Here is an 18,137-nt window from a genome sequence, read left to right as displayed (position 1 = left end):
CTACTTTAAAAAATATCCTTGCATTAGCTCTTTTAGGAAGCAAGGAAACAGCTTGGCTACCAGTAATTAGTTGTGCAAATCACAGATGGTCTTCTTGTTGGAAATGACTGGAAAGGACTACAAGCGTTGAGTCCTTGGGGCACAACCATTCACATGCATCCATGTATGTGTGTGTACATGTACATTCGCTTAAGTATAGAGCAAGTGAATTGGGCAAAGAGTGATTTTGTATAGCTACTACTGTGTACTGCAGAGTTCTGTGGGGTTTTACAATGTACTTTCATTAACATTAACACATTTTCTGTTCACAATAACTTTCATGGGTCAAGTAGACATATAGTATGAATACCACCATTATGAGTAAGAAAATAGAGACCCAGACAGTCAAAGCTCTTGTCCAAAGTTACATGGCTGGTGAATGTTAGAGCTGAAATTTTTCTCTATCTCTTAATTCTAAAGCGTGGCTTTTTAGTCCAAATTATCCTGGTTGGATTCCAGCTTCCCTAAGTTTTAGCCTCCCAACCAAACTTTTCCTATGACCTAGGGAATATTCCCATTATACTATAGTAGATTTCCCCAATGGTTTCCATTATTGCTACGGGCATCCTAATACTACATAGCACATGATAATAGGAGGTTCATTTTTTTCTCAGATAGCTGCAGAGCTCAGGAACATATCTGATTAATTATCATGAAGGTACAATTTAAATTCCACTTGATGGGGGAGAAGTAATTTCAGTTAAGAACTCCAGTTAAATGAAAATATGTTTTTCTTACATACATAAGTCATACCAGAGTTTAGTTCAGGCTTAAGGTAGAGTTCTATCATGCAGTAGTCAAACAAGTTAACAAAACTGTTAAAAAATGAAAAGCATAACAGACAAAGAAAGATGAAAAGTACTGGTTGGTAATGACTTAAAGGGAAGATGATGGAAGAGTAGAGATGATGGGAAGGTGAAAAGCCCACAGTGTGAGATGGAAAGGAAATGTAAGACCAGAAGAATATGATGGGTAATAAGCCAGGGTAATAAAGGGCTAAATATGAAGAAGTTTAGAGCAAGCTTCTCCTTGGTGAAAGCTGTTGAAATAGAGGATTGACCCACATCTTCGGCGGAAGTTCTGTGTGATGAGCAGCTTAAAGCCATTCACTCACTGTTGGCACAAGCTCTGGGCTCCGGGATGTCCATTAAGCCCTTAGCCAAGGTATTCATGAATTCTACTCCGTTATCTTGAAATGAGTGAAAGATTTCTTATGTTTCTATTAAAGTCAACATAAGTTCCTTCCTTCTGCATGTGTGCTCAGTCATGTCCGACTCTTCGTGATTCCATGGACTGTAGCCTGCCAGGCTCTTCTGTCTGTGGGATTTTCCAGGCAAGAATACTGGAGTGGTTGCCATTTCTTCCTTGAGGGGATCTTCCTGACCCAGGGATTGAACCTGGGTCTCCTGCACTGCAGGAAGATTCTTTACCAACTGAACTACCAGAGAAGCCCCGGGGAAGAATGGATACCTGTATATGTATGGCTATACTCCAATATAAAATAAAAAGTTTTTAAAAATTGTGCAGAAGTTGATTTCATTTCCTCAGCATCCATAGAAGTGTGAACAAAATTATATCCCCTTAAAGAGATTGGAGCTTGCATTCCATGCAGGTGCTATGCTAGGTACTTTTCCATAGGATATTTACTTAGTCCTCAGAACCTTCCTGGTTCTGTTTTACCCCCATTTTATAGATGAAGAAACTGAGTCTGAGAAAAATGTCCAACCTTGTTACCATGAGGATTTCCCTGGTGGCTCAGACCGTAAAGCGTCTGCCTTCAGTGCGGGAGACCTAGGTTCGATCCTTGGGTCGGGAAGATCCTCTGGAAGAGGAAATGACAACCCACTCCAGTACTCTTGCCTGGAAAATCCCATGGACAGAGGAGCCTGGTAGGCTACAGTCCAGGGAGTCACAATGAGTCGGGCATGACTGAGCAACTCAGTCAGTTTGTTACAATAATGAAAGAAGGTATTGGAATACATGTTTGGAGGAGTAGGAATAATTCTTTTCTGTTCACAAGAACATAGGAATAAGAAAAGGCAAAGGTGATGAAACACAAGGCGGTCTGCCTGTCGAAGCCGTGCCAAGGGGGGAATGCCTCTTTTTATTCAGTTCCTTTTCCCCTTCTATGATGTCTACAGTTATTTTACCTTTAGTGATGCAAAGCACTTTAAACAAAGATCCTCTTGGTATCTATTGAGAGATCTTTTTGTCTCTAGTTGTAGTGTTTCATTTATTACTCCCATACACCTACATAGGCCATTATGCTATATTAACATTTGTTTAACACATTTAATTAAGAACATTATTAAAAATTTACAAAGACTTCCCCTTTCATGAAATATGGAAATCGAAGGTAGCATTTAGCAGGTTTCCTTGTCAACCACTGTAGTCATTTTTAGAATCCTTAAAGGAGTAATTCAGTTACCCACAGTTCTCCTTTCTAAGATCATGCAAATAGAAGTCTTTCCTTAAGCAAGCCCACAAACCTACTAGCAGCATTCCAGACTCCAGCGACAACAGTGAAAACATGACACCTTCAAGTTTTGATTGGGGTGAGTGTCTGGTGGGAAAGAGCAGAAAGAAGAGGGAAAATACAGAAAATATAGACTGCTTGTTTTTGTCCTTTGCTTACTCCAGAGGCTATAAAAGGATTTGTAGAGTACTTAGGTATTTGAAGTGATAGAGAATGTCATTAATTAAGTATCAAGCCTTTATCAAATATCTAAGATTCATTGCTGATGTCCTCTAGTGTGAGACATAAATTTAGCAACTCTGATCAATTCTAAAACATGCCAGCATAAAATGTAAGCAGTTTCTGGTGATGAAATAGTTTGCTGTGTGGATTGAAGGTAAAACTTGTCACATTTACATTTTGAAAATAATATTTGCTGAGAACTAAAGAGCAGTTGGATTCCCCAGGTGACTCTGGTTAAGAATCTGCCTGCTAATGCAGGAGATGTGAGTTTGATACCTGTGTTGGGAAGATCCCCTGGAGAAGGAAATGACAACCCATTCCAGTATTTTTGCCTTGAAAATTCCATGGACAGAGGAGTCTGGCAGGCTACAGTCCCTGGGGTTGCAAAGAGTTGGACACCACTGAGCCACAAAGCATTCACACATGCAAAGAGCAGTTGGATTTCTTTCAGTAAAATGTAGCACTTTTCGATCCCTACTCCTTCACACCCCATCTTCCACCCCTCCCCCCCAAAAAAACTTCCTTTATGCTGAAACTCAAGTTTGATCTTGAAATAAAGTTTGTAAAATGCCCTATAGAGAATTAACATTTCTGTAGGTGAAAATGGTCAAATATTGGTGATTTCTTAGAGTTTCTCGGGTTTAATATATTTTCAGTGTAATCTACATCTTTGTATGCCTAAGTGTGCTTCTCTGGAAAACCATATTGGAACAAATCAAAGTTGTTGCCTCAATGACCTTCACTTTATTTCTTAATAAATAATAATAAATAAATAATCTTAATGCTGCTCACGGTACTACTGTAACTTATAGCTACAGTACATAAACTCCAGACTCGGACAAGAATGGGGATGTTGAAGGATCACAGCATTAATAAGTACATAATCCTGGGCAAGGTAAAACCTGGTCTACTCAAGTATGTGGTATTCTAAGTGATTTTTAGTGTTGACTCCTTGAAGGTCATTGCATGCAATGTGCTTAACTTGGAGATACAGCCTTCAACCTGATTTCAGCAAAGCAAACAAAGTGTTTTAAAATACACTCATCGTACATGCCTCCTTAGATCAGACCCTCTCCTGGCCTCATTCTTAAATGACCCTGAAGCTCTATATAATCTGTCCTCTTTCCCCTGCCCCCCTTCTTGTTGATGGGGGGCATCTTGTTGACCTCATCTCCTGCTTCTCTCTTCCAGTCACTTTGTTCCTCTAACACAGAGAAACAAGTTCCCCATTTGCTGAAATACTGCTCCCCAAATTGCTTACGGCTTCTTCCTTCAGGTCTCTTCTCAAAAGTCTGATGGTCTGAGAGCCCTCCGTTGGCTGTTCTTTATGTAACAATACGCTTGGACACCTTTGCTTGCTGTCCCTTTTACTCTCTTAATCCACAGCATTTTTCACCACCTGATTGGTTATATATTGGTTTGTTTTGTTACTTATTATCTGTCTCCCTCCATGAGAATGAGGATTCCATGATGGCAGATATTTTGCCCCTTTGGGTTTGCTGTGTGTTCCTGGTCCAAAAATATTAGCTGATGCAAAGTAGCCTTCCAAGGAATGAATGAATAGCCCCTTTCAGTTCCTGGAAAGCAGGGGGATGAGGTACAGCCAACCCAGTGAGGAAAGTCTTCTTCTTTAGATTCACTCTACTCTGGCCGTCTTTGGGAGGCTGGAGGCAAGACTTTCATTCTGTTTCTTTTTAATGTCCCCATTCATTCTGTTTCCTTTTTCTTACTGCTTAGGGGCAAGCAGCTATTCAGTAACTATATATAATCTTGATTTTAAATGAATAAATTAACAATTCAGCCAATTTCCAATGGAGACTCTATTGGAATATAGTGTATACTCAGAAAAGATGCAGAAACTGTAGATGATTAGATTTTCACAAAGTAAACACATCCTGGTACCCAGAACCCAGTTCGGGAAACAGAACAGTACCAGAGTCCCAGAAAGCCATTCATGTCTCTGTCAATATATGTGTGTGTGCTCAATAGCTCAGTCATGTCCAACTCTTTGCAACTCCATGGCCAGGCTCTCCTGTCCATGGGATTTTCCAGGCAAGAATACTGGAGTGGGTTGCTGTTTCTTTCTCCAGGGGATCTTCCCAATCCAGAGATCAAACCTGTGTTTCTTGTACCTCCTGCATTAGCAGGTGGATTCTTTAACACTGTACCACTTGGAAAGCCCATCAATGTAATAACTCCCCACTATCCACACTTTTAATAGCATAGAGAGTTTGATAGTTCTATCTGAACTTTATATAAATTGAATTCTATAGCATGAGCCTTTGTCTCCTTTTGCTCAACATTATTTTTATGAGACCCATCCATGTCATTACAAGCAATTGTAGTTCTTTCATTTCCAGAGCTGTATGAAATTCCATTTTATAAGTATTATCACAACCTATTTACCCATTTCTACTGTTGGTAAGACATTTGGGCTGTTTCTGATATTTATGTATTCATAAATAGTGCTTCTATGAATATTCCTGATTGGGCCTTTTGGTGAATATGTCTGTATTTGTGTAGGATAAATACTAAGAATATAATGAGTGACTCAAAAGATGCATGCCTTCAGCTAAGATCGTGGCAGGAATTTGCCCAGAGTGGTCTCCACCATCAATGTCCCAGAATTCCAATTGCGCTTCATCACTACACTTCATGTCATGTCTTTGACATTTTAGCCATTCTGGTGGTTCTGTTTTGAACGTGAAGTGGTCTTAATTTATATTTCTCATGGCTAGTGCTCTCGAGCACTTGTTAATATATTTGTTGGCAATTTTCATAAAGCAAGTCAATTTTCATGAATATTAAGTAGATCACATAGGTAGTATGTAAACCAGTTCATCCTAAAGGAAATCATTCCTGAATTTTCTTTGGAAGGACTAATACTGAAGCTGAAAGTCCAATACTTTGCCATCTGATGCGAAGAATTTACTCATTTGAAAAGACCCTGATGCTGGGAAAGATCAAAGGCAGGAGGAGAAGGGAACAGCAGAGGATGAGATGGGTGGATGGCATCACCAACTCAATGGACATGAGTCTGAGTAAACTCTGGGAGTTGGTGATGGACAGGGAAGCCTGGTGTGCTGCGATTGATGGGGTTGCAGAGTCGGATATGACTGAGCGACTGAACTGAACTGAAATATAGCAGATATCCTACAGGTGATAATAAAATGACTAAATTTGAATAAACACTGCTTTCATTAAAGAATCTTTTACTAATTGGTATATTCTATTCCTTTAACAAAGATTTTGTTCTGATAAATTCAGTTTAATAAAGGCTTGTTGAGAGCTCATTATGAATAACCTCCCATGCAGAGTGGCGTCAGGCCACCAAGGCCTGAGTCATAGGAAGTGTCCAAGAGAAGGCCACATCTAAGGCAAGTGTAGAAGCAGAAGCACAGTCTGACCAGTGGGGCAGAAAGTGGAGCTAATACATTGGAAAAGCTTGAATAAAACCTGGAGGTGTGAAGTTTTATGAAACTTTTAGGAAATTGCAAATGTGCAGGTGTGATTACCATAACTGATAAAACTGTCAACTAGTTTTCTGTAGGGAATTAAGGCTTGAAAAATGACACTTAACATTAGCCTCCAAAAGTACCAAGCACTGAGGGTATGCTGGGCTTAGGGTTCAGTTACATTACAAATATCAGGTTGTGTAGCTTGAAGTATTTGAATTAAAGGCATATCACTTACCAATTATTTTTACACCAAGAAAAATGTTCTCGTACTTGCATGGCCTTTTGCTTTTCCTGTTAGAGCTGATGTCTGCTCTCTAAAGTTTAGGATGAGCGGTGGTATACTGACTGTCATTGAGAGTATCTGGAGAAACAGTATAAACTCTATAATTTTTCCAGCTAAGATTCTGTTACCAATGAAACAGAAAAGCACTGGCAGCCTCTAGTTATACAGATAAACATTTCATTATTCTTCTGGCAGTTGCAGTTATTTGTTTCTAACTAATGTTTTACTGTGACATTAAAAAATACTCCGTTCAAAACTTCGAGCAGTTGCTCAGTGCATTGTGTTTGTCTGAAGCCAGATTTTAGTTTGCTATTCAAACAGTTAAAGTCCTTTATCACCTTACATTTGAATGTATTTTAATGAAATGTTCTGATTAGAAGATCCCCTCCCCTTGGATAGTTTCAAAAATATTTGAAGGGTTTAAAATACTGTAGGGAAGATCTGTTGGAGAAGGAAATAGCAACCCACTCCAGTGTTCTTGCCTGGAGAATCCCAGGGACGGGGGAGCCTGATGGGCTGCCATCTATGGGGTTGCACAGAGTCGGACACGACTGAAGTGACTTAGCAGCAGCAGGGAAGATCTGTAATTTCTGAATAAAGCTTGTTCTCTTTCAAGGCCAAATGCAGCTCTGTTGTTGAAAAAAAATTATGATGGAGATAAATGTGAAAAAAAAAATTGTGTGTCTCTCTGGAGTCAGGAGTTATCACATGTGGTTTGCTCTACCTGTAGGTTGAAGAAAAAGTCCCAGTCGGTGGATATTACTGCTCCAGGGTTCAACCCTTTGGCTGGTGCAGGAAAGCAAATGCCACAAGCCAGTAAACCCCCGGCACCCAAGACACCCATCATTGAAGAAGAACAGAACAACACAGCAAATTCCCAGAAACACCCTTCCCGAAGAAGTGAGCTGAAGAGGTTCTACACCATTGGTGAGTACCATGATTTATGCAAATGAGTAAATGAGGTCTATCCAATCAGAACAGTGAATGTGAGGTGCTGTGGTTAATGTCCCCTTGTTTGTATAATATATATAACTGTTGCTCAGTATCCATGGGGATTGGTTCCAGGACCCCTAAAGGATACCACAGCTGAGGATGCTCAAGTCCCTTATATAAACCAGCATAATATTTGCATAGAACCTAAACATATTCTCTCATATACTTTAAATCATCTCGAGATTACTTATAATACCAAATGGAATATGAATGCTATGTAAATAGTTCTGGGTGTACAATAATTGCAAGGTTTTTTTTTGGGACTTTCTGAATTTTTCTCCCCAAATATTTTTAATCCTTGTTTGGCTGAATATGTGGATGTTGAACATGCAGATACAAAGGGTCAACTGTATTTCTGATGGTTTCTGTGGATGTTTTCTCATACAGCCTGAAATAGAGTTGGAAAAATACCACCAGCCTCCAGCAAAGTTAAGTAAGAGAGTAGGCCTGAAGACTGTCTATATCCTGCCTAACAGAAGTAACTGACATATATGTATATATGATTTTCTAAGTTTTAAGCTTATGTGCTGATATTTTCATTTTTGCCAGTCTTTAGTCAGTGCTGGTTTTTTTCCTGCTTTTTTCGTGGGTTTTGGTTTTTGTTCTTTTCATTCTCCCTCCAGGCTCTCAAGTGGCTGACCCTGTTCTGTCAGGTTGTTGAGATGGTGGTTGATGTCAGCCTATAACTAACAAAGCCACTAAGAAAATAGAAAATTATTGCATTCTGAAGAAGGACAAATTATGTTGTTGGTCTGTTTTCACCTTGCACATTACTTTACATTGGTGAGAGTGAATCACATCCAGACCCCATTGTATGGTAAGGTAATAGGCTATGGATAGGGTCTGTCCACATTCAGTTCAGTTCAGTTGCTCAGTCATGTCCGAATCTTTGCAACCCCATGGATTGCAGCATGCCAAGCTTCCCTGTCCATCACCAGCTCCCGGAGCTTGCTCAAACTCATGTCCATCCAAACTTTGCTGTACACTCGGAACTATTTACATAGCATTCATATTATATTCAGTATTATAAGTAACCTATCCACATTGTGTCCCTTTTTTCTGAAGTAGAATAATATCCTATAATTCTGAACTTTAACACCTAAATAAAGTGTTTGAGATAATACATATAAGTTGCATTGCCCACTTTTATGTAGCAGTGTTTGCTTATCATGTCTTTGACCTTGATTTCTACCTCTCAACAACAATTTTCAGTTTTTTCGGTCTAATTGAGACAAAAGTTGCTAGACATATATATGGTAGAGGTCATGCATAGGGGAGATGAATTTACCCAAGAAGATGATGGATGCAGTGTTGTTGCTTATTATTTCTTGGAGAGATTTAGTCATCACCAAAAGCCCTAGGTAGATGCTGTTGGCTTAATGGTTTTACCCAAGTTACATCAAAGGGCTCATGTTTTACATTGTATCCAATACCCCTGAGCTCCCAATATGGGATGTTTGTATTATTTTTCTCAGATATATTAGTGTCTCTATCTAGAAATGTAATCATATCAGATTTCTGATTCTGATTCCCACACCAGTTTTCTATGTGGCTTTGTACAGTCATTCTACTCTGTCTTTGGGTTAAATTACTTCCTTCACTCTTAAAAAGATGCTTCCATGTATGTCTAGTTGTATTCAGGATTTAGTGCCTAAAATGATGCTTTCTCTTCCCATTGTGTCTTCTTCCTATATCTATCCTCAGGTTTCCTCTTTCCAGATGAAGACATTTGTGTCTTACTTTTTTAACAGGTATCTTTCAGGATGTCAGTGGTCACCCATAATGAGACTTGATATGGTATTTGTAAAACTTATAATGGCAGAGTTCTAAAAAGCAATCAGCTGGAAAAGCCCGTGACATTTACACAACTGCCTCTCTCCACTTCCCAGTGTCCTCTCCTTCCATCTTTCAACATGTCCACCACCATCTGCTGCTTTTCTGATTTATTAACTAGCTGAGATGACAGTATTTTTCCTTCAGAAAATAAAACTTATCTTTCAACGTCAATATTTCTTAAAGATGAGAACATGAGGGCAAAAGATTGACTAGCTTGATCAAAGGAAATAAAGAGCTAAGCATGGAAAATGAAAGTCTAAATCATAAGTTTGAATTGCAGAAAGGTGAACTGTTATTTTAAATAGCCCTGCCACTAGTGAATGGTTAAGTATTGAATTTGCAAGACTTTTATTCATAACCGTTGTCAGTGACATGACTGTAAGTTAAAGTAGACATAAGAATTGTCAACTTTCCTTTTTTGATATCACCCCTCTACTAATTTGGACCTGGAGACATTTTCAAGATTGAAATATTAGCAACCACGTAATCACCTGTGTTGAAAAATTATTTTGAGAACAAGTCTATTTAATATCCCTTAGTAAATGTGTTGGTGATAAACAACAACAACAATTTTAATTGCCATTTATGAGTAATTCTCAATACCAGGCATAAGTTAAGTTCCTTCTATCTCAGTTGATCTTCATAACTCTTGTTAAGTACTATAGTCTCTGTTTATGGATAAAAGATAAATCTTAAAGGAATTAAAGAAAAAATTGTGAACCAGAGATAGCCGACTCTGTGAATGAAATTAACCTTCTCATGACATTTTAGAATTAGCCTCTGTGTCACTTAGAATGATACCAACCCCCTCTACAAAGAGGTGAGCCAAAAGAGTTTCTATTGAAAATATAGTAGAGTGATATTTTTACTGCAATTCCCAGATAATTTCACTTAAGTTAACCATGCCAACTAACCCATCCACTGGCCAATATGCCCTTTTGTTTAAAGATATTTTTTGGTGTGGTACATCAATACAATGAAATATTGCTCAGTCATAAAGGAATAAAGTAGTGCCATTTCCAGAAAAATGGAGAGACCTGGAGACTGTCATGTAGAGAGAAGTAGATCAGAAAGAGAAAAACAGTATTGTATAATGTCACTTATAAGTGGTACAGGTGAACTTATTTGCAAAAGAGAAATAGAGACATAGATGTAGAGAACAAACATGGTTACAAAGCGGGGAAGGGAGGGATGATTGAATGGGGAGATTGAGATTGACATGTGTACTCCACTATGTATAAACCTAGACAGCATATGAAAAAACAGAGACGTTACTTTGCCAACAAAGGTCCGTCTAGTCAAGGCTATGGTTTTTTCAGTGGTCATGTATAGATTTGAGAATTGGACTGTAAAGAATAGCTGAGCACCAAAGAATTGATGCTTTTGAACTGTGGTGTTGGAGAAGACTTTTAAGAGTCCCTTGGACTGCAAAGAGATTCAACCAGTCCATCCTAAAGGAAATCAGTCCTGGGTATTCATTGGAAGGACTGATGTTGAAGCTGAAACTCCAATACTTTGGCCACCTGATGGGAAGAGCTGACTCATTTGAAAAGACCCTGATGCTGGGAAAGATAAAAGGCAGGAGGAGAAGGGGATGACAGAAGATGAGATGGTTGAATGGCATCACTGACTCGATGGACCTAAGTTTGAACAAGCTCCGGGAGTTGGTGATGGACAGGGAAGCCTGGCATGCTGCAGTCAATGCGGTCTCAAAGAGTCACACACAGACTAACTGAACTGAACTGATGTATAAAATGCGCTTCTCTAATGGCTCAGCTTCTAAAGAACTTGCCTCAGTGCAGGAGACTTAAGAGATGGGAGATCAATCCCTGGGTCAGAAGATCCCCTGGAGAAAGAAATGGCAACCCGTCCCAGTATTCTTGCCTGGGAAATTCCATGGACAGAAGAGCCTGGTTGGCTACAGTTCATAGGATCGCAAAGAGCTGGACACGACTGGGTGCGCACGCGCACACACACACACACACACACACACACACATGTATAAAATAAATATCTAATGAGAACCTAATATATAGCACAGGGAACTCTGAAAAACTAAAAACTAGGCAACTCTCGGAACTCTAGGAAAACTAAAGAAGGGGATATATGTATAACATATAGCTAATTTACTTTTCTGTACAGCAGAAACTCACGCAATATTGTAAAGCAACTATGCTCCAATAGAAATTTTTAAAAAACAAATAAACATAGCTTTCAGCGCCTCAACTTGTGACTCACACAACTGGAAAAACCCTCTTGTGGCTAAGTTGACTGCTACATTTAAATTTAGCAACGAAGTATAGTACTATACTTCAGTGATTTAGGAAAAGGCAAGCAATAATTCAGGGAATTTTTAAATTAAAAAAAGAACTTCTCTTAAAATAAGTGGTGTTTTAAAAGAGAGCTAAAACTTTTTTGGAATTATTTAAATGTCCCTTAGTGGCTGAGTGGCTCCAGTAGCTTTTCTAGAAATTTCTTTTGATCTCTCAGCTTTTATCCCTCATGAACTTGTTTATTGATCTAGTTCCTATTGAGAGAACTCTAGGAAAGAGGAATCATTACCTCCTTGTGTAGGCAGTAGATTCAGGTCCTTAATTATTCCTAATAGCAGAAATATGTTAAGCCTATTATAGCAGCCAAAACATGGCACAGCATAAATTCATTACATTTTGTAGGGGAATAATTCATCTTACAAGAAGTAAAATAAAATTTTGTTGTTTTGAAAGAAGTAGGGGAAAAGCTTTTCTCTTTCGATGTGAGATGTATGAGTCTTTAGCTAAACTGAAATGATTGTAATCACTGTTATCAGGACTATGGCTTAAGAAAGAGCTTTTTCTGTGCAGCTCCTGTCACTAAGTATACAGTCTTGCACAGTTATTTACCATCACTTGACCTTAACTTTGAGAAACCTATATGAAGGTCAGGAAGCAACAGTTAGAACTGGGCATGGACCAACAGACTGGTTCCAAATAGGAAAAGGAGTACGTCAAGGCTATATGTTGTCACCCTGCTTATTTACCTTATATGCAGAGTACATCATGAGAAATGCTGGGCTGGAAGAAGCACAAGCTAGAATCAAGATTGCCGGGAGGAATATCAATAACCTCAGATATGCAGATGACACCACCCTTATGGCAGAAAGTGAAGAGGAACTAAAAAGCCTTTTGATGAAAGTGAAAGAGGAGAGTGAAAAAGCTGAGTGCCGAAAAATTGATGCTTTTGAACTGTGGTGTTGGAGAAGACTCTTGAGAGCCCCTTGGACTGCAAGGAGATCCAACCAGTCCATCCTAAAGGAGATCAGTCCTGGGTGTTCATTGGAAGGACTGATGCTGAAGCTGAAACTCCAATACTTTGGCCACCTCATGTGAAAAGTTGACTCATTGGAAAAGACCCTGATGCTGGAAGGGATTGGGGGCAGGAGGAGAAGGGGACGACAGAGGATGAGATGGCTGGATGGCATCACTGACTCGATGGGCATGAGTTTGAGTAAACTCCGCTTGTTGGTGATGGACAGGGAGGTCTGGCGTGCTGGGATTCATGGGGTCACAAAGAGTCGGACACAACTGAGCGACTGAACTGAACTGAATTGACCTTAACTTTCTCATTTGTACAGTGATAGATTTAGAACAATTTGGTCTTTCTATTTTTTTTTTCCTCTGGCACTCTTTATTTTACAGTTGACCATGTAAAATATTGTATACATTTTCTATTGCAATGAAACAAATCACCACAAACTTAGCTGTTTAAAACAACAGCCATTTATCAGTTCATAGTTGTACAGGTCAGAAGTCCACATAGCATGCCTAAGTTCTCTGCTCAGGGTATCTACAAGGTTTAACTCAAGGTATTAGCTGGACTGAGTTCTTGTTTGCAGATTGGTCCAGCTAGGGAAAGATAGACTTCCAACAAAAGGAATAAATGCTTCCAAGTTCATTCCTTTTGTTGGCAGAATTCAATTCCTTTCCTTTGTAGGACTGAGGTCCCCTTTTCCTTGTTGGATATTGGCTGAAGCTTCACTCTTAGCTTTTAGAGGCCACGCTTTTTGCATGTCGTGTGACCTTTTTCATCTTCAAGCCAGTAACTGCATGTCAGATACTTCCCATAATGCATCTCTGACTTTCTCTCCTTGGGCTTGCAAGAGAGCTATCTGTTCTTAAGGGCTTATGTAGTTAGGTCAGAGCCACAGAGACAATCTCTCTGTTTGAAAGTCAACAATAACTAATCATGGGAATGATGTCTATCACCATCACAGAACTGGGGATCACCGGAAGGGTGAGAGGGGTAAGAAATATTGGGGATTATTTTAGCATTCTGCCTAACACATTTTACACTACTTACCCCATGCACACTCAACCACAACACAGCTGAAAAAAATTTTCAGAAAACATTTCCTTTCTCTTCATTTTGATTGTTATTTTCTCAAGTTTTAAATGCAGTCATTTAAATGTAATGTAGTCATTTAATTTAGCTCACTAAATTGATTGCATGTTCTGTTAAGGAGCTGTGACCTACAACTGGGCTAGATATTTGAAGTTCTTCACATACTTAAAATTCTATGATTATTTTTAAACAAAAGTGCTAATTAGAACTAGAATGATACAACATTAAATTAGTGGACTAGCTCTAATGGCTGAACAGATGAAAACAGAATCGAATTCTTCCCTGCTCTAATTTTTGTTCGTGCTCAATAAAACCATTTGAGTTTGGCAGTTTATATAAGGAACCTGCATAGCCTTCAGAAACATAATCCCTACTTAAAAATGGAAGATGATGGAATTTATTGATGGTCTGGTGGTTAGGGGTCCAAACTTTCACTATCAAGGTCCTAGATTTGCTTTCTGGTCAGGGATCTATGATCCCTTAAGCCTCATGCTGTGTCCAAAAAGAAGAAGAAGAAAAAAAAAAAAAAAACAGATGAAAATTAAATCAAATAATAGATTCATATTTTTCGTACTCCATGTATTTGCTACCTTTATTCAGAGAACTACATGCAAGGACTTCTGAAAAGTTGCAAAGTAGGCATAGAGGTAGTGAAGAAGACTAAGCGCATAGGATCCCAAAGTGTCCCATGGCTCCCTAAGCTGAGCTTGTACGGTCCAGGTAATATTTGTTTCTTGGTTCAGAGTCTTAAAGCCAAAATTCCAGCGTCTGTGACTGTTAGTAAAAGTGCTGACTTCTTTCCATTCTGAGATTTTTCCCTTGACAGTTAGGAAGTGGGACAGCTCTTGAATAGATGTTCTGTAATCAGAGTCATTCAGTGACACGCCAAATGCTGATTAATTTCCGATCAGACCTTGCTGTGGGAGGCCTTATAGCAGGTGCTGTTCAGAATAAAAAGAGTAAAACACAGATCTCTGCTTTCAAGGTGTTTACTGTGTGGGGGGTGGGGGGAGGGAGTGTCTGGTTAAAGCAGGCACGTCAGTGAGTGGAACATGAGACGGATGCCCCCCAGTGCCATGGTGAGGGGTGGGGTGCAGAGGGGAGATGAGAGAGGATCAGGAGGAGCAGGGGCGGTTCACTCCAAGTGCAGTGGAATCCAGAAGATGGACAGATCGCATCAGATCGTAAAGACACAGGGGCTCTTTATTGACTGCATAGATCCGGTCACTATTCAGCACCCCAAAACACAGGGGCTCTTTATTGACGGCATAGATCCAGTCACTATTCAGCACCCTCCACTGTCCTTGTTTATCAGCCGCCTTGCATCAGGCACTCACCTGTCTTCCTTATTTTCTTGTGTTGTCTGTCTCCATGCCAAGTGCCACTTCTTATGAGGAGGGAAGGATGCCGTAAATTTCACTAATCCCAGCACTTAGTTCCATGTGAGGCACACAGTAAGTGCTCAATAAACTCTAGGGATGGGAAAGAGGAGTGAGACAGGAGTGCTGGGGGAGGTGGTGGTGAGGATCCGTGCCCTTCTCAGTGGAGGAAGAGGGAGGAGATCTGTTAAAAGTTCAGTTGAAGGAAGAGCTTTGAAAACAGCACATTAGAGAAGGATTGGAACCCCTGCTCTGAGGAGCAGTGACTAAGATCATAAAACCTTGATATCTGTTAGAAAACAAGAAGTTTACAGAGTTAGCAAAGCCCTCATTTTTATTTTTTAAAATTGCAGCATAATTGATTTCTAATGTTGTGATAGTTTCTGTTGTACAGCAAAGCAGCTCAGTTATACATGCATTTTTTTCTTCCGGTTTCTTTTCTTTTATACTTTATTACAAGATGTAGAATATAGTTCCCTGTGCTATACAGTAGGGCCTTGTTGTTTATTTTAGATATAGTAGTGTGTATCTGTTAATCCCAAATTCCTAATTTATCCCTTCCCCAACCTTTCCCCTTTGGTGAAAGTGAAAGTGAAGTCGCTCAGTGGTATCTGACTCTTTGCAACCCCATGGACTGTAGCCTACCAGGCTCCTCCATCCATGGGATTCTCCAGGCAAGAGTACTGGAGTGGGTTGCCATTTCCTTCTCCAGGGGATCTTCCCGACCCAGGGATCGAACCCAGCTCCTGCACTGTAGGCAGACGCTTTACCTTCTGAGCCACCAGGGAAGTCCCTTCCCCTTTGGTAGCCACAAGTTAGTCGTCTATATCTGTGAGTCTGTTTCTGTTTTGTAAATAAGTTCATTTCTATCATTTTTTCTTTAGATTCCATATATAAGGGATATTATATGATATTTATCTTTCTCCTACTTCGCTTGGTAGGATAATCTCTAGGTCATCCATGTTGTTGCAAATGGCATTATTTCATTCATTTTATGGCTTTATTCTATATATATATATATATATATATATACACACATACATACACACACACACACACACGCATACATATACTACATTTTCTTTATCCATTCACTGATGGTCATTTAGGTAGCTTCCATGTCTTGGATATCGTAAATAACGCTACATTGAACATTGGGGTGCATGCGTCTTTTCAAATTAGAGTTTTTGTCTTTTCCATATATGTGCCCAAGAACGGGATTGTTGGATCATATGATAACTCTGTGTTTAGTTTTCAAAGACCCACCATCCTGTTGTCTATAATGGCTGCCCCAGTTTACATTCCCACCAACAGTGTAGGATGGTTCCTTTTTCCACACCCCTCCAATATTTATTATCTGTGAAGTTTTTAATGACGGCTGCTTTGACTGTCATGAGGTGAAAACTCATTATAGTTTTAACTTGCATTTCTCTAATAATTAGCAGTGTTGAGCATCTTTTCATATGGCTGTTGGCCATTTGAATGTCTTCTTTGTTGAAATGTTTGTGTAGGCCTTCTCTCCATTTTTTCATCAGTTTGTTTGGTTTTTGTTTTTATATTGAGCTGTATGAGGTGTTTGTATATTTTGCAAATTAAACCCTTGTTGGTTGCATTGTTTGCAGAATATTTTCTGCTGTTCCTTAGGTAGTCTTTTTGTTTTATGGTTTTCTTTGCCATGCAAAAGCTTATAACTTTGATTAGGTCCCATTTGTTTATTTTTGCTTTTATTTCTTTTGCCTTGGGAGACCAACCTGAGAAAATGCTGCTATTTATGTTAGAGAATGTTGTGCCTGTGTTCTCTTCTAGGAGTTTAATGGTGTCGTATCTTATATTTAAAGCCCTTTTTCTAATTACTTGCAGTACTTAAATGCTCTCTGAAAGTTCAAGGAGAAGACAGAAAAGGGTTGAGCTTAGCCTTCCCAGGTTCCTGGCTCTGCGGTGTTTCCAAACAGGGCCAGTAGGGGACTCCTTGGCCAACAGGTGTCTGAATACCTCTGGAACTTTCCTTCAGTTGAAACTTCCTTTCAGGTCCTCACCTTGTCAAGGGAACTGACAATCTGCTCACTCCTTTTAATCTCCTGTTTGCCCTTATGCCTGGTCTTTACTTTTTATCCTTTCTATATTAATCTCACTGTACCACCTTCTCTTTGTTGGATACCACCTGTGATGAACTAATCACTATTCTTTACACAGTGATTTCTAGTTATATCCAGAGGAACAAATTCTGGGTTTTTTTAGTGCATGTGTTTAACTCAGAATTTTCCGTATATGAAAATATGTTTCTTCATTTGTTAACCTATTCACTTATTAATTGAATAAGTACTTACTAAATGCCTAGTACACACCAGGTCTTATTTGAAGTGCCAGTAATAAAAGAGAAAATAAGATGAAGTCCAAGTGCTCAGGTGCTTATATTCTACTGGGAAAAACATGCTATAAATAAATGGTATATTTAACACATTGTCAAAGAATAATAAGTTTTTAAAGAACAGTAAAACAGGTTAAGGGAAGAAGGCAATAGAAAAGTTAACTGGTAAAATGTGTTTAAATCTTATACAATTTTTATAAACATTCTAGCAAATAAATGATACAGTTCTGAAAAATCAATTAGGCTGGTTTCAGTTACAGGGCATTTGATGTATTAATAATAGATTTTTTTCGAAGAGTTTGTTTTTCACTTGGCATAGAATTAGTTTATGAAAAGACTAATGGAATTGATATTTGCAACATGAAGAATTGATATTTGCAGCATGAAGAAAATGATTGATGGGAAATTTAGTGATTCTCAAGCTTCCCAGCATTGTTTTAAAGAGGAGGTGCCCAGATGTTCTTTATTTCTACCAAGGAAAGAATAAGTTGTAGTAAAGAACATTAAAATGAAGTATCAAGGGAATGTAACAAATTTGAGCCCATGTACTGGAAAGTTTGTGTTTTTTTTCTGAAGTACAGCTGTTACCTCTTAAGAGCAGTTTAGGCATAAACTTGCCTGGAAAAGTGCTAAGATCAGCTCTCTGATGATTCAGGTCAAAACCTGAATGGTTTTGACCCATGGCAGGAAGGCAGAAGGGTAG

At 39.0% G+C, this 18,137-nt stretch overlaps 1 protein-coding gene across 3 annotated transcripts in view; it reads left to right on the top strand.

The window, feature by feature from the left end:
- Window positions 1–18,137, top strand: part of OXR1 (oxidation resistance 1) — a 485,242-nt gene that overhangs the window by 241,928 nt on the left and 225,177 nt on the right. For all 3 annotated transcript variants that reach the window (XM_020879426.2, XM_020879420.2, XM_070477248.1), the window contains one exon: window positions 7,209–7,405. In XM_020879426.2, coding sequence (XP_020735085.2) covers window positions 7,209–7,405 — 197 coding nt within the window. The remainder of the gene's footprint in view (window positions 1–7,208; window positions 7,406–18,137) is intronic.

The sequence above is a fragment of the Odocoileus virginianus genome, chromosome 15 (assembly GCF_023699985.2).
Source record: "Odocoileus virginianus isolate 20LAN1187 ecotype Illinois chromosome 15, Ovbor_1.2, whole genome shotgun sequence".
Classification (NCBI taxonomy): Eukaryota; Metazoa; Chordata; class Mammalia; order Artiodactyla; family Cervidae; genus Odocoileus; species Odocoileus virginianus.
The sequence above is the reverse complement of the archived record's forward strand: the minus strand, read 5'-3'. Positions and strand labels throughout refer to the sequence as shown.